At 47.7% G+C, this 14,874-nt stretch overlaps 1 protein-coding gene across 3 annotated transcripts; it reads right to left on the bottom strand.

Annotated features, from left to right (window-relative positions):
* Positions 1-1,817: 1,817 nt before the first annotated feature.
* SLC25A38 (solute carrier family 25 member 38) lies at positions 1,818-13,160 on the bottom strand. 3 transcript variants are annotated; one of them, XM_081246724.1, is made up of 7 exons: positions 12,786-13,160; positions 7,624-7,745; positions 6,926-7,010; positions 6,034-6,213; positions 5,625-5,799; positions 3,700-3,866; positions 2,346-2,617 (listed from the first exon to the last, which is right to left on the bottom strand). In XM_081246724.1, the coding sequence occupies exons 1-7, from the start codon at positions 12,852-12,854 to the stop codon at positions 2,495-2,497; spliced, it is 921 nt and encodes a 306-aa protein (XP_081102850.1). In that variant the 5' UTR covers positions 12,855-13,160; the 3' UTR covers positions 2,346-2,494. The 3 variants fall into 3 exon arrangements, with proteins under 3 accessions (XP_081102852.1, XP_081102850.1, XP_081102851.1); XM_081246725.1 differs by having other exon boundaries at positions 5,631-5,799; XM_081246726.1 differs by lacking the exon at positions 3,700-3,866 and having other exon boundaries at positions 1,818-2,617; positions 5,631-5,799.
* Positions 13,161-14,874: the final 1,714 nt, after the last annotated feature.

The raw sequence follows: 14,874 nt of genomic DNA, 5'->3' as shown, positions 1-14,874 counted from the left end.
CCCAGGAGCCCCTGGCTGGGCCCCACTGGCATTAGGCTCCCAGAGCCCAAGATGAGGTTCAGGGAGACTGAAGAGGCCAAGAAACCTGAACATCCTGCCTCAGAGGCTATGTCCTTAGGCGGCAGGCACTCCATCCATCATCCGTGTTAAGCTGCCTGCCCTGCATTCCTGCCCCAAGCACACCATTTCCAGCCCTAGGTGCTCCCCTGCTTTCCCCAGCACACAGCCTCACACACATAGGTCACCAAGCACTGGTGGCTTGGGTACCACTAGGAGATTAGGATCCTGGTTTGTCTTCTCCCATACTCCTCTCCATATTATAATTTTGAGTACGGCATTCTAACCTAAAACTTAAACTTATAAATCATTAAACTTAATATGTATGAGTTGACTTGTGTCCCCCAAAAAGATGTTGGAGTCCTAACCCCCAGTTCCTATGAACATGACCATATTTGGAAATACGGTCTTTGCAATGTAATCAAGATGTCATTCTGGAGTAGGGTGGGCCCTAATCCAATGACTGGTGTCCTTAAAAATAGATGCAAATTTGGACAGAGAGACACACGGGGGAGAAAGCATTGTGAAGACAGAGACAGATTGGATTGATGAACGCCAAGAATTGCCAGCCACCATGGGATTAACTGGAAGAGACAAGGAACCATCTTCCCCTAGAGCCTTCGGAGAGTATGGTCCTGCAAACATCTTGATTTCAGACTTGTAGGCTCCAAACTGAGATAATAAATTTGTTAGAAGCCACCCAATTTGTGGTGGTTTGCTGTGACAGCCCTAGGAAACTAATGTAATGCACCAGAAACATATGCTCATTTAACCCTTGCCACCACCCCGGGAGGTAGGAAATATTACTATCCCCATCCCCTCGGGACAATTTCAAATGTGTCTAAGTAGGTGGAGAGCCAGCCTTTTAACCTGGGCCGCCTGGATCACAGCCCATGTTCTTAACCAGGAGATCAAACTTCCCCCTTCTGCTCTTTGGATAAAACAACAGCCGCTTCCTAAGCTTGAAAGTTGACAGAACCCACTAGAATGGGTACAATAAATAAAACAGACAATAACAAGTGTTGAGGAGGGTGTGCAGAAACCAGAACCCTCATAAACTTCTGGTGGTGATGTTAAATGGTGCTGCCACTTTGGAAACAGTCTGGTAGTTTCTCAAATGATTAAACATAGTTACCACATGATCCAGTAATTCCACTCCTAGGCATGTACACAAGGGAAATGAAAATATATGTCCACACAAATGATTCATACGTGAATGTTCATAGTGACAATATTCGTTAAGTGCCAAAAAGTGCTAACAATTCACACATTCATCAACTGATGAATGGATAAATAGGCACACAATAGAATATTATTTGGCCATAAAAAAAGGATAAAGTGTTGAACATGCCACATCATGGATGAACCTCCAAAACGTTATGCTAAGTGAAAGAAGCCAGATACAACAGACTACGTAGTGTATGACACTATTTGCACAGAAAAGGCAAATTTATAGACAGAAAGCAGTTCAGTGGCTGCCTAGGCTGTGCTGGGGCTGGGATCGAGGGTTAATTGTAAATAAGAGATCTTATTGGGGGCGGGGGAGTGACTGTGTTCTGAAACTGATTTATGGTGATGGCTGCACCAGTCAGTAAAGTTACTAAAAAAAATCACAGAATTGTCTATTTGGAATGGATGAATTGTATGATATATAAAATAAAGCTATTTTAAAAAATTTTAGGTTTGAGGACCTATACAGTTCAAGAGTCAGCCACGTTAGACTATTTTGTTATTTTAGAGCGGAGTCGTGGCACTTGAGGTTTTTCGATGATAAAGTGCTTCACTTTATTTATCCAGCTTTAGCTGCAGAAAAATGCCAGAGCGACTTGGAGTTGAAACAGTGCAGGAGCCAAGATCAAACAATATTATTTGGACACTTAGGGGCTAGGAAGCCACTGCCCCCCTTCTCCGGAGCCTCTGAGAAGTCGATGAGGAACCAATGAAGTCATGACATCTGTTCTTCCTCATCCTAACATCACCTCAGAGGCAGACTTCAGCCTGGTGACAGTGACTCCTCTCTCAGCAGATCCAGCCTGGCTGCTGGAACTCCTCCGCCACTGCAGGCGGCCCACAGCATCCCTGGCGCTGCATTGCCCAAGAGCAGATCCAAAGAGGCACTGTGGCATAGTGGGTGGCTGAGCAGAGCCACCGGACAGAGCACCCTCTGGAAATGCCTTTTCAAGTAGCCTTGCAGGGTATGCAGACCCTTCTCCTAACTCCCCAATATGATGTCCATGTCAGTGACTCCTCTTCTGGGAGGTCTGGAAGGCTTGAGTCGGGCCCACCTATTCTCTTCTTGAGCTGGGTAATTGAAGATGACGTGTTTGCCTGCCTCTCCAGATAGGACTTCGTCCGGGTCCAGGGTAGTGAGCTGAAGAGGTCCTTGGCAGAAACCAGGCAGGGCAACAGATCCCATCTCTGCCTGGTCCTGGCTCGGTCAGGACTGCAGGCCCATCCTGGCCATCATCTCTTCGTAGACTGTCCACGCCATGGCTGCCATCAGAGTTCTGCGGAGGGCCCGGGGGACACCGCCTTGGAAGAAGCCACGCAGCCCATAGTCCTAGGAGGAAAATGGAGGCCAAAACTCTGGGACTAAAGCAGCAATACACTTATATACCTGGCACGAGAGTGAGGATCTCTCTCTGCATTACCCCATTGTTAAGTCTTACTTTTTAGACTTTTATAAATAATGTTAAAACTACGAATACTGGGTCCAAGGAGGCAATTAACTAAAAAAATTTTTTTTGGGAGTAGTTGCTAAGTTTTATCTTTTTTAGGCTTGCTCCATCCAGGGGAATTTATTTCTTCGCTGAAAATCTTACCATTTTCACATTTACTGAAGACTCTATTTTCAAACTTCATGATTTTAGGTATAAAGAATAAGAAAGCAGGCAACCTAAGCAGTGTGATGAATATGATCAGAGTCACAAATACTTGCTTATATCTAGGATAAGGCAGATATTTGCTGCAGATGCTTACATGTTTCCTGTGCTACATACAAAAATTGAGAAGTACAGAAACATCTAAAGATCTAAGTGACAAATTTACTCTCAAAAAGAATATCTGATAACAGTACATGTTTCCAAAGGGCTTACTCAGTGTCTTTTAAATAGCATTTTAGCGTACTTTATAATTACTGTACTTTTTATCTTCAATACCATCTGTCCATTTGCATTAGCGCAAACTCCTGGAAACAAAACAATGTGCCTGTGATTTTCTTCTGACTACATTTTCTCCTAGATCCTTGATTAGATTAAGGAGTCCTCCCAGATCTCCTGACTAGGTAGGTCTGGGATAGAGCCCAACAATATGCATGTTTAACAAATATCACATGTTGTCCTACTGTCAGGCTCCCTCCCTAAACAAACAAAACCAAAACAACAAAAACCCCCACAACCATAGATTTTTAGCAGTGATTCTCAACCTTGGCAACACATTGGAATCACCAGGGAACTTAAAATACTGATGCCAGGGTTTCATCTCCCCCAGAGATTCTAATATGATAAGCCCAGGTTATGAGCTGGGAATCGGGATTGTTTTAAAAGCTTCCCAGGTGATTCTACCATGTGAAGGATAAGAGCTACTGCCTTAGAGAGAAAGCCTTAACCACAATATGAACCAATATTTATTCTAAAGCCTTACTTTGAAAATGAGTGTCACTGCCTGGCCAATCCACCGAAATTTCATTGGGGAGAGCTGCATGTGAGTTTTGATAACATCTGCAGGTTGAGTTACCAGTGAGGCCAGAATCCCAGCAAATATCCCACAACTGAAATTTACAACGGGAACAAGGACTGCATCCAACTGGTCTGAAACAGGACAAAGGCAACATTCGGTTATAAATAAATCCCACATTCATCAGATAAACATCCATGCCAAGTTGCCCACTAATTCTTCCTGAAAGCCAGAAGGGTCTGGGTTCAAACAAGGCTAAGAATTCAAAATCTAAACTAATCAGTGTAAGTAGGATAATGGAACTAAAAGTTCACCTTTTTACAACCATCAGCATAATTGATTCAGGCAAGTCATTCACTGATGCTAAAATATATGGATGAAAGGACAGGAGGTGTTATATAGATTTATATAGATTCAAAGTATCTCCCCACAGAGATACTTAGAAATTACAAAAGAACAAACAATTGAGTTTTCAGTGGAGACACTATTTTTATAGTGATAAAAAGTTAACATCACCCACAGTGCGTCAAACGGATGTCATGAGCTTCCTGATATAAGGCACTGAAGACACAACCTCAGTTAGGTGCTCCTCTTGCTAAAAAGGTATAAATGAATCTAGTTGAAAGGAAACATCAGGGAAACCCATGCTGAGGTTATATAACTGGCTTATACTCTTGAAAATAAAAAATAAAAATTGCTACAAAATACATTATTGGGAAAATTGGAGAAATCAAGACTATAGATGAAAGAACTATCGATGGTTATACAAGAATGCATTTGTTCTTAGGAAGTACACACTGATGTATTTGAGGGTGAAGAGGCATCATGTCCGCAACTTATTCTTAAATGGTTTGAGGAAAACAATTATACACATAGAAAGAGAATAATGAAGAGCTATGGAGTTATAGGTACTATTCTTGTGGCTTTTTTGGTAAGCATAAAATGATTTCTAAATCCCAAATTAAAAAAAATTTTAGGATGGATGAAGAAGTTAAAAATGTATATCCAAGCTCCCTTATTGCCTTAACTTTCTCCTGTAAGGTAAGGCTGTGACCTGTAGTGTCACACCTCCTGGCGCCTGGGGAGAAGCAGCAAATCTCCCAAAGCACCCCAACTGACACCACTGTCATGGGGGTGGCATTCTGGCTTTCCCAATTAAACGACTTTGGTTGCAATTCCTTGCTCATGTTATCCATAGACACCTTACTGAATGCAGGTTCACTTTATAGGATGTGTTTCTATCAATGCCTGGCTCTGCCTGGGTGGATGTTTACTGCCTGTCGATTTTGCCCATGTCTTGACAACACGAGCTTACTGGGAGGGTGGGCCTGCCAGAATGCTAGGGGTTTGGCATCTTTCTCTCCATCCAAAAGGAGGGCTCAAAACAACGTTAACCAGGAGCACAGCAAGGGACATGAAAATATTTTTCTTCTAGCTCCTGACCCATTGGATTTCCCAAACTTGTCTGATAAGAATCACAACAAGTACTTCTTGAAAAATACAGTCTCTCAGGTCTTACCCCAAAGCTTCTGATTTAGGATGCCTTGGGTAGGACCCAGAATTCTTAAGATCAGGCAAATGTGGGAAGCATTGCTGCAAAACGTATGCAAAATGAGCTTTATCCTACCCCCTCCCCGACTCAAGAATTACATACTAACAGTAGTCTGCCTTAGGAAGCTATAAACTCAGAAGGGCAGGGACCATGTCTTCATGGCCGCCCTTGCATCCCAGCACCGGGTCCCATGCCTGACACAATGCAGATATGGCTCGGTTTCTAAAACTAGGAGAAGAATCTGGAGCTGCTAAGAACAACGAATAGTCTCCTATCTCAGAGAAAGTGGTGAGGATGTGATCTCTCGAGGGATATCTCTTCCCACCACACCTTCCTTTACCCGTACCACGAAGCACAATGTTTTTGGTCTGGTTGTAAAACATCAAGTAGATTCCAGAAAAGGGGGCATCACGAAGGAGTGTTGCTGTCAGGCCACTGAAGAGACCCCGGTACCCCTCGCTGTGATAGATGCTCCTCAGGGCCGCGTAGATGCTCTCATAGCCGTACCGCCCGCTCTGCAAAGGAAGCACAGAACCAACGGCTGGCACAGTGGCCCTGGGTTTGCGTACTGAACGAAGACATCCTCAGGGTGCATTACCGGAGCCCTGGCGGCTCTAGTTTGCATGTGCTTGGCCTGACTACACAGATGAGTTCTCCGACCACATCAACCCTGTGTTAGGTTATAAATTAGGAGGCGGCATCAGTCGCCACTAGACTCAAGAGCCCAGTGTCTCTGTTTGCCCACTCACCTCGTACCGTGTCTTGATCACAGTGATGGGTGACATGCAGACCCCCGCAACAGAGCGGGAGCCCACCCCCAGTATGACTGACTCCAGGGCGGTGGGGGGATGGCCTCGCAGGAAGTACTGCTTTAAAGAGTAGAGAGTGCCAAAGTAGATTCCAATGCCAGGGACGCACCTCACGATGGACTGCAGAACAAGTCGGAGGGAGGAACGGAATCAAACACCAACACGTAAGATCCTGTCTGAGCTGGATTTCCCCAAAGAAGACCCAGGATTCGCATGCAAGGAGTCGATTTAAGGTGTGGAGGGAACACCAATGGGAGAGTAGGGAAATGAGATGGGAGAGAAGGCAGCCAACAAAGACTGTGTCATCTCATCAGCTATTGCCATGGGCAACGGAATCCCTCTGGGGAACTCTGGGAATCAGTGTCCACGCCTCGGTTACCCTGCCACCCGAGGAGGGAAGGGAAGTTTTAAACATCAGCTCTCGTCTTTCATTGGTTAAGGGCTGCTGCGGGGTTGGGGTGAGTGTGAATTCCCTGCCATTTCCAGCAAAGTGAGTTCCTAAGGACAGAAAAAGCTGTCTAGGCGAAGAAATGCAGGTGTGGAGGCACTGGAGGGGTGAGGGCAAGGCCTGTTGACAGGTGGGGCGCCAGCTGCCTCTGCTCTAGGACTTCATGCTGCACTAAGAAGTCGTGCCCAGGGCGCACAGGTGTGCTATTCCCAGGGCCCTCAAATGGAAGCCAGCGACAGTGAGAGGGACGGGCAGGAAGACCAGAAAGGCCCTCCCACCACCTCCAACCTCATGTACCCTTAAAAGAGAGGAGGTGTGAGGTGGATGAGAGATGGCTAGTTATTAAAGGAGGGGGTGCAAGACAAGACCCAAAAGGCAGCTTACAGGGGACATCCCTTTCCAGAGGCCCAAAAGACTCTCCGTGCGAACCACATTCAAGAGCAGAGCCAACATCCCAACACGTCTGGATCTGAAGGCAGACAAAATGGAGGCAAGGAAGGAGAAATCACTTAGACCACATCCTTGTGAAAGAACTCCCCACTCACAGACTTCTCTGTATGGACTCTTTTCTAGAACACTTAAGAATCTCTAAAAGGCGCCTTGGAGTTACTCTGAGTTCCTATGCGTTCATGATGTGGCAGGCGCATGATTCTTTGTCCATTCACACTGCAAGCAATGGGATAACCTCTCATTTTACATACACTCTGTGTACTTCCCACAGGGCTGAGCCCAACAGGGGGCACACAAGATACACTCAATACCTACCTTATTTCCAGAAAACCACCCACTACTTGTGCCAGGCAGCACAGTTATGACATTACAGGCTGGCACAGTAAAATGCAAACGTCACCAAGGCAGATCCCAGGAAGCTACTCAGGGAAGGACCCCACTTAATTAAGAGAAATGTCACATATAACAGAGTATATATAGAACACATGAAAGCTCGGCCTGGCCTGTGTTTCTCTTTGCTCATCCAACAGAATGGAAGTTGACTGAACACAGTAAAGATGCGCCAGTGTCTGAGAGAAGTCGTTGAAACCAGGTCCTTGGTGAAAAGGGGGGGAGGGGGCAGCAGGCCTTACCCACGGGCTGAGGGCTGGAGGGTCTGCAGGCGCGTTTTGAGGAGATCCAGGGGTTGGAAAAGGAGGGTAGAGCAGGTCCCACTGATGGAGCCACACAGGAAAGCTTTGATCACGGGCTGCAACTGCAGGGCAAGAGAACACTGTGTCAGCAGCTTTGTCTCAGCCTTCACCACACCTGGACCAGTCAGTTCTCTGTAAGGATCTCTTAGAAACTCACCTGGTGGCGCCCTGTATTAGCGTCAGACTTCACAGAAGGGAAAAGCATAGCCAGGAATGAACAGTGTTGGAATGTTGCTGAGAACACAGTATACTCCAAGAGGTAGCTTTCTGGTCTTACCGATAACAACTTTAGTAATTACTGATAATTAAAAACTTATGGATAACTTTGCTCCTACTGAGCAACACGGTAATTTCCGTCTGTGAATTATGCCACTGACCACACCTCCCTACTTGTCTTGACGGTAAGTTAAAGGCCAACTCCTTCTTGTCACAAAAGCAAAAATCAACTGAACAGTGTTTTAACTCTGAACTGCTGGTTTCAGGTTCCTTTGGTTGTAGGGCCTGCAGGCTATTTACAGGAGTAAGACAAAGGAAGTGAAACCATAAGTGAGCAGGTAGAATGTGAAACGTCTGGTCCACTTCCTGTAAAACCCATGCATTTCCTTAATGTAAAACATTCCCCCTGTCATATACCCATTCGTCTCACTGGGACCTAAACAGATCACAGGGGCGCCACAGGCCAGCAACCACTCCTGGGTTTGCTGGCTGTCCTCTAAGCCGGGAGAGTCACACACACTGTCTAATCGAGAGGCGGCACCCAGAAGGGCAGGACTGCCTCGCAGACTGACTGTGTTCCCCCCAAGCACACTCCAGAGGCCCCACGGCACGCCCCGGAATCCAGACGCAATCAAATGGTTGTGAAAACACACTTTTAAAAATCCAAGCAGGAAACAAATGTCCTCTTTTCCAAAGGAGACACTTGGCAAACTCCATCCAAAGATCTTCTGTCTTCTCATTAAATGTCATTTGCACTATTACTTTTTAATAAATGGCATACTATAGTCCTAAAATGCTATTAAGATGAAGTTGCCTGTTACACACGTCAAAAAAAACTACCTACCCGGAACCAAAATGTTTGTAATCTGTGGTATTTGTTTCACAGAGAAGAAAGATTATTTCACGTTTCACCAAAAAAGCAAGTCTCAATTTATAACTGGAATTCCTTAAAAGGACTTAATAAGTTCAGATAATAAATACTGGAGCTTATAACCACGTTCAAATAGCCTTCCAAGCATCAAAGGTAAGACCACAAGTACAACCAAGCCAGATGGGAACAACTTCATCAAATGTGTGTCCTGCTCCTTTTGCTAACCCATATTCCCACGAATTTTGTTTCTCAGCCTCATCCGAACCTTTATGGCATCAGTGAGCCTCTCTTCCCTGCATACTCAGCCTCTTACTTCCACTGACATCTTCTCCTGTGTCTGGAACAAGCTTGAAAGCCCCCCATCTTTCCAGCCTGATGCCACATCATCTCCACTCCCTCTTCACTAGTCACCCTTCAGGTTCCCCAGTCTGCCATCCAGATAAAGCCCCTCCACTAAAGCTGCCTCACCAAGGACCTGCCATATCCCAGAACCCCTTTCCCATCTGTGGCCTTCTCTTACTTGGCCTCTCTGGTGCATTTGAAACAGCTGATCGCCGCTCCTCTCTTTTTGGTTTCTGGCTGCCCTTCTAAGCCTCCTTTCCCCAGACACAGATGTTGCTGTTCCTCTTATCTCCCCGTAGCTGCGGCCTCTCAGGGCACCCTCACCTCCACACCACACCATGCTCGACGCACACATGCTGGCAACGCCCACACCTCCAGCCCACTTCAGCCTCTCTCCCGAGTCCACTGTCCCCATGCTTCCCCCACCTCCCCTCGAATGGCCTATAGGCATCTCAAACTCAACATCCCCTAATGGAAACTCTGTCCACGGTTCTCCACACGCTTGCCTCTCCTTCATGTCCCAGCAGGACATTTGGGAGACAAATAAGACTCCTTGGTCTACCTACTGTTTCATGACCAACTCCTACTTATGACCCCTCATTCCTCCTAGAGCCTGCCCCGCACTGATCCATCCTAGTGATCTCCTTGGGGGTCTCCAGCCTCAGCAGTGCCAACCCCCGCTACCAGAGCAGCCTGGGGTGAGGCATCCATATACAGCACCTCGAAATCTCACAATGCTCATAAGAGCTAGATGTTCAAACCCATTTTCCAGATGAAACTGGAGCTCACAAGGATGACAACGTATCCTAAGTCACAGGGTTTGAAGCCATTGGCTAGGACTCAAAGTTCATGCTTTTTTCACCATCCCTCCCAGTCTAAGTGACAGTCCAGGGCACTTCCCAGGCAGCTCAGCAGCATTCTGCTGTTGCTTGTTGACCACCACCAGCTCCTTCTGGAAATGTGCTCTGCCTCCGGCTTCTGGGATTAACACTGTCCTGATCTTCCTCCCACTTCCCAGGCCTCTCCGCTTTCACATGCAGGGCCTCTTCTTTTCCACCCTTCGGTCCACACTTGCAACCTGTCTTCTGCAGACTCCCATATCTACTTAATCCGATGTCCCACAGGCACCGCGTGTTGACATTTCCAAACCTGAACTCATCTTTCTTCCTCACCCACCATGTGCCTCTTGTCCAGGGCGCTCCATCCCAGTGAACACCCTGCCATTGATCTACCCTAACCCCACACTCGCGTTCAGTGCTCCTCTTCAGTGCTTCCACGGCGCTGGAGCCCACCTGCCTTATGACTGAGGGTCAAGGACAGAGGAGGCCTGGACTGTCCTGTTCATGGTGGTTCCTCCAGCACTGACCACGGAGCCTGGTCCACAGCAGGTGCTCAACAATCAAGAATGAATGAATCAGGGACTTCCCTGGTGGCGCAGTGGTTAAGAATCCGCCTGCCAATGCAGGGGACACGGGTTCGAGCCCTGGTCCGGGAAGATCCCACATGCCATGGAGCAGCTAAGCCCTTGCGCCACAACTACTGAGCCTGTGCTCTAGAGCCCGCGAGCCACAACTACTGAAGCCCGCACGCGTAGAGCCCCTGCTCTGCAACAAGAGAAGCCACCACAGTCAGAAGCCCGCTCATTACAACAAAGAGTAGCCCCCGCTCACCGCAACTAGAGAAAGCCCTCGCACGGCAACGAAGACCCAATGCAGCCAAAAATAAATTAAAAAAAAAATGAACGAACGAATCACTTCATCTAACAGGAAATCTGCACATGGCTCTCCCTTGAGCACAATTCCACAGGATAAAGCTTAAAGGGCCCTGCAGGCCACATCCCTGGACAGGGGACTCTCCCCTGGCTCCCTCCAGCCCTTTGCTCCAGTAAGGCTGTAGGAATGGCCTGCAGTTACAGCTTCTAAGCAGTTCTCTTTGGAGCTGCCTCTCTAATGCTCTCACAGGTTGTGTACGGAACTACTGTATACTGCTCCCCAACGCCCAACACACTGTCCTCCATTGCAGAACTATTTTCTTAATGTTTTTATTTTTACAGCACATTGTTTGAACATTTTATTGGCTAAATAAATATTTGTGGATACATGCATGCATAGAGCCCATAACTTTTTTAACTTTGTAATCTTCCAGGTCCATTAGCATAGAACAGATGCAAAAGATACACCAGCAGTATAGATTAACCTCTGATAGTTAAAAAACAAAACAAAACAAAACAGGTAACATGGGCTTCCCTGGTGGCGCAGTGCTTGAGAGTCCGCCTGCCGATGCAGGGGACACGGGTTCATGCCCGGGTCCGGGAAGATCCCACATGCCGTGGAGCGGCTAGGCCCGTGAGCCATGGCCATTAAGCCTGCGCGTCCGGAGCCTGTGCTCCGCAACGGGAGAGGCCACAACAGTGAGGCCTGCGTAACACACACACACACACAAAATACAGGTAACATAATTGTATTAAAAAGATAGAATTTACACTTTTCATTTTTAAGATATTGTCAGTGGTGGATGGCATACCCTTTAAGGCATGCTTGATTTTTTTTTCCCTAAACAGCCCAAATTTATTCAAGGTAAATAAAACGAGTAATACAGCGGGCTTTTTTATTTGTTTTTTTTGTTTTTTGAGGGGGGGGTAGGGCAAAAACAACCAAACAATGATACATAGATACATAAAGGCAATAAGCAGCACTTGAATAGTTAGCAAACAGATTCCACAAGCAACTCCTACTCCCCTTCAAAAAAACTATATCCTAAATCCAATTCAGATCTCCAGGCCAGAGCTGGAGGACCCAAAAAGAAATACTTAAGCACATGTTATAAGATGTAAACATAGAGCGGTCCCCGCCTCCACCTTTGTTAAAGATAAAAAACAAAACAAAACAAAAAACCCCACACCCCTGCCCTGCCCCCAGCGCAGGTGGCCCGTGACCTCGACCTCAGGGAGAAAAGTAGCCGCTGCCGCATTCCCGGCCTAAAGCGAAGCCGCATCCCCGCCTCCACCCACCGCTAGCAGCAACTCAGCCACACCATCCTCGCCGGCCCAGCCCAGCCTCCGCCTCCACCAATGGCAGCCCCGCGGCACGAACACGGCAGCCAATCCAGGCGCGGGAGGGGCGTGGCCTCGTGGCGCTGGCAAACCGCACCGGTTCCCGGGAGAGTCCACCTGGCCCAGCCCGCGGGCGCTGTGCAGCCATAACCCACCTCGTTCGAGCAACGGCCGCTTCTCAGGCTTAGCGTTATTGCCGGGCTTTGCAATGGTCCAAATATCTACCCAGGTGTCCTCCCACCTGTCATTCTAGGCATCCAACTCAAAGCAACGTCCCGTAGCGCTCGCACCTCGCTCTGGAGCACGCGGGCACATTCCCCCCCGACACCGGCCAAAGCCCCGGCAATTCCGCCTACCTCTACCCAGATTACCAATACAGGAGCGAGACCTTTGCTAGCCTGTCCCAAGGACTGGACTGCAACTTCTCTCCTTCCTCCCTCCCTCCCCTCTTTTAATCCCTTAGTCAAACTCCATCTCTGCCGCCACGTCCCCAACCGGTTATGCGCGCATCCCGGAGGCAGAAAAGGTTCCCCGAGGGCCGCTGACCCTCGGCAACCTTCCGAATTTCCCTCCCCGAGCCGGCAATGCCGGAACCCCTGCCTTCCCTTCCCCGCAGGTTACCATAAGCGTTTCCACCCTGTCTCCGACATCTTGAGGCTGCAGCAGCGCCGGGCGTGACTTCTGAATCATTGGAGGGGAGGCTTGCGACTGCACTGGGCCCGGGGTGCCGTCGGTGGGAGCTCAGGCCCGGCCCTGACGATTCTAGAGAAGACGACGCGATGGCGGTAGCCGGGCGACGCGTTCTACCGCGGGGCTTCTCTGCAGTCTGCGCTGGTCGGGGGTCGGGACCTGCGCGCCCACCGCACGTGAGTGGCTCCAGGCGCCGCTCTTCACTAGCTCAGCGGACTGCGAGGCTCTGCTGCCCTTCCCATCCTGTCCCGTCGCCGTCTTCAGGACTTGAGAGTATTAGGCAGAGTGCATCCGGGAGTGGAGAAAGCCGGAGGAACTAGATATAACGGCGGAATTTAGCTTCCGGGGTTGGACGCGGGTCGCGCGCTGGCGAGGGTGTGCTCCTTAGTGCTACCTCGTGGAGACCTCCGGAACTGCAGGATCGGGGCTTCTCTGCGCCCGGAGCTGCATCGTGCGTCTGCAGGGAGGTATGGTTCTGGGCGCCACGTCTGAAGGTAGTTACAGTCCAGACTCGCTCTGCCCAATGCGGTAGCCAGTAGCCATCTGTGGCTATCAAGCACGTGAAGTGTGGCTAGTGTGACTGAAGACCAGAATTTTAAACTTGATTTAATTATAATTAATTTGTATTAAAACCCGAAGCAGTGTGGAATATTTTTCCAACTTTATTGTCTTGGCAGATCCACATTTCCCTTTTAACGCTTTCATTTCGTGCCAGAAATGTGCTGTAAGTTATCCACACGCTGGATTTCTAAGACATGACAATAAGATAAAATAATCTCATGAATAATCTTTACATTATTACATGTTGAAATGATATTTTGGGTGTATTGAATTAGGTGAAATAATTATTAAAATTAATTTTATCTCTTTGCTTTTTTCATATGACTACTAGAACACAAGATTACACTTGTTATCCTGTGATAAACCATAATGGAAAAGAATATGAAAAAGAACATATGTATGTAAAACTGAGTCACTTTGCTGTACAGCAGAAATTAACACATTGTAAATCAACTATACTTCAATAAAATTTTTAAAAATTGCACCTGTGGCTCGAACTACTTTTCTACTGGACAACACTGGCCTCCCAGAGAGGTGAATGGGTGTGTTATGATGCCCTCTATCCTATAACTTATAGACTCTCCTCTCCATGAGAGCATCCCCTCCAACCCAAAACACGCAGCCTTAAGAGTCTCCCAGGGTAGGCAGTGCCCTCAGCAGTGTGGAAAGTCACCCTCTGTGCCCATCCACAAGGATGGGCACAAACAGGAGGAAAAAAGAATTCTAATGGCCTTACCAGAAGCTTTGGCGAAGAGGACGGTCCTGTCACTGCTTTGGGCTTCACAAGAGAGAAACACCTTTCTTCCTTCCATGCCAGTGACCTTTGCCTCCAGCCTCACCACTCGGTCTAGGAGAGAGCAATGGGGGAGAGCGGCTGGTGGGCTGGTCTCCTGAGAAAGGGAGGGATGACCCTGTGGGAGGATGAGGCTGCCAGAGTGGAGGTCCTGGGGTTCTACTCTAAGGTATCAGGGGCCCTTGCATTTGTCACCTGCTAGCTGTGTATTCACCTCAGCTTCTTCATCTGTGAAGTTGGAGATAATGGTACCGACCTCCCAGGATTATAGTAAAGATCGAACAAAATAATGTGTGCGTGTTTCGCAAGAGACTAATCAAATATCAGGAATTATCATTTCAGTAGGGGCCCAATAATTATTTGTGGAGTGAAGTAAATATTTACAGGCACATGGGCTGGCTTTCTCTAAATCGGAGGCAGCCAAAAGTAGTTCATCATCATCCTATGTAGAATATCTTTATGTTGGAACACATAACCCATCTTCAAGCTTATCACCTTGTCCTTGGATGAAAAAGGAACATCTAACAAGTTTAGATTGGTCCATGAGAAAAGCAAAAGTAGAAACTCCTCTTTGCACTCAGGATTGCTACATGAGCCCTCATCTTCCATTGCAACACATGGAATAACCCCATGCCAGCTTACTCCTAACTTGAACCCAGGCAAGGA

This window comes from Mesoplodon bidens (genome assembly GCF_964165515.1).
Source record: "Mesoplodon bidens genome assembly, chromosome: 10".
Classification (NCBI taxonomy): Eukaryota; Metazoa; Chordata; class Mammalia; order Artiodactyla; family Ziphiidae; genus Mesoplodon; species Mesoplodon bidens.
This window is presented reverse-complemented; position numbering and strand designations above follow the sequence as displayed.

What these genes read in the sequence shown, in the direction of transcription:
- SLC25A38 (XM_081246724.1), bottom strand. Translation starts at nt 12,854, where the DNA reads ATGATTCAGAAGTCACGCCCGGCGCTGCTGCAGCCTCAAGATGTCGGA. An exon ending in CTCCAGCCCTCAGCCCGTGG is followed by an intron (nt 7,011 to 7,623) that starts GTAAGGCCTGCT and finishes GTCTGCCTTCAG; the next exon opens with ATCCAGACGTGTTGGGATGT. An exon ending in TGATCAAGACACGGTACGAG is followed by an intron (nt 5,800 to 6,033) that starts GTGAGTGGGCAA and finishes CTTCCTTTGCAG; the next exon opens with AGCGGGCGGTACGGCTATGA.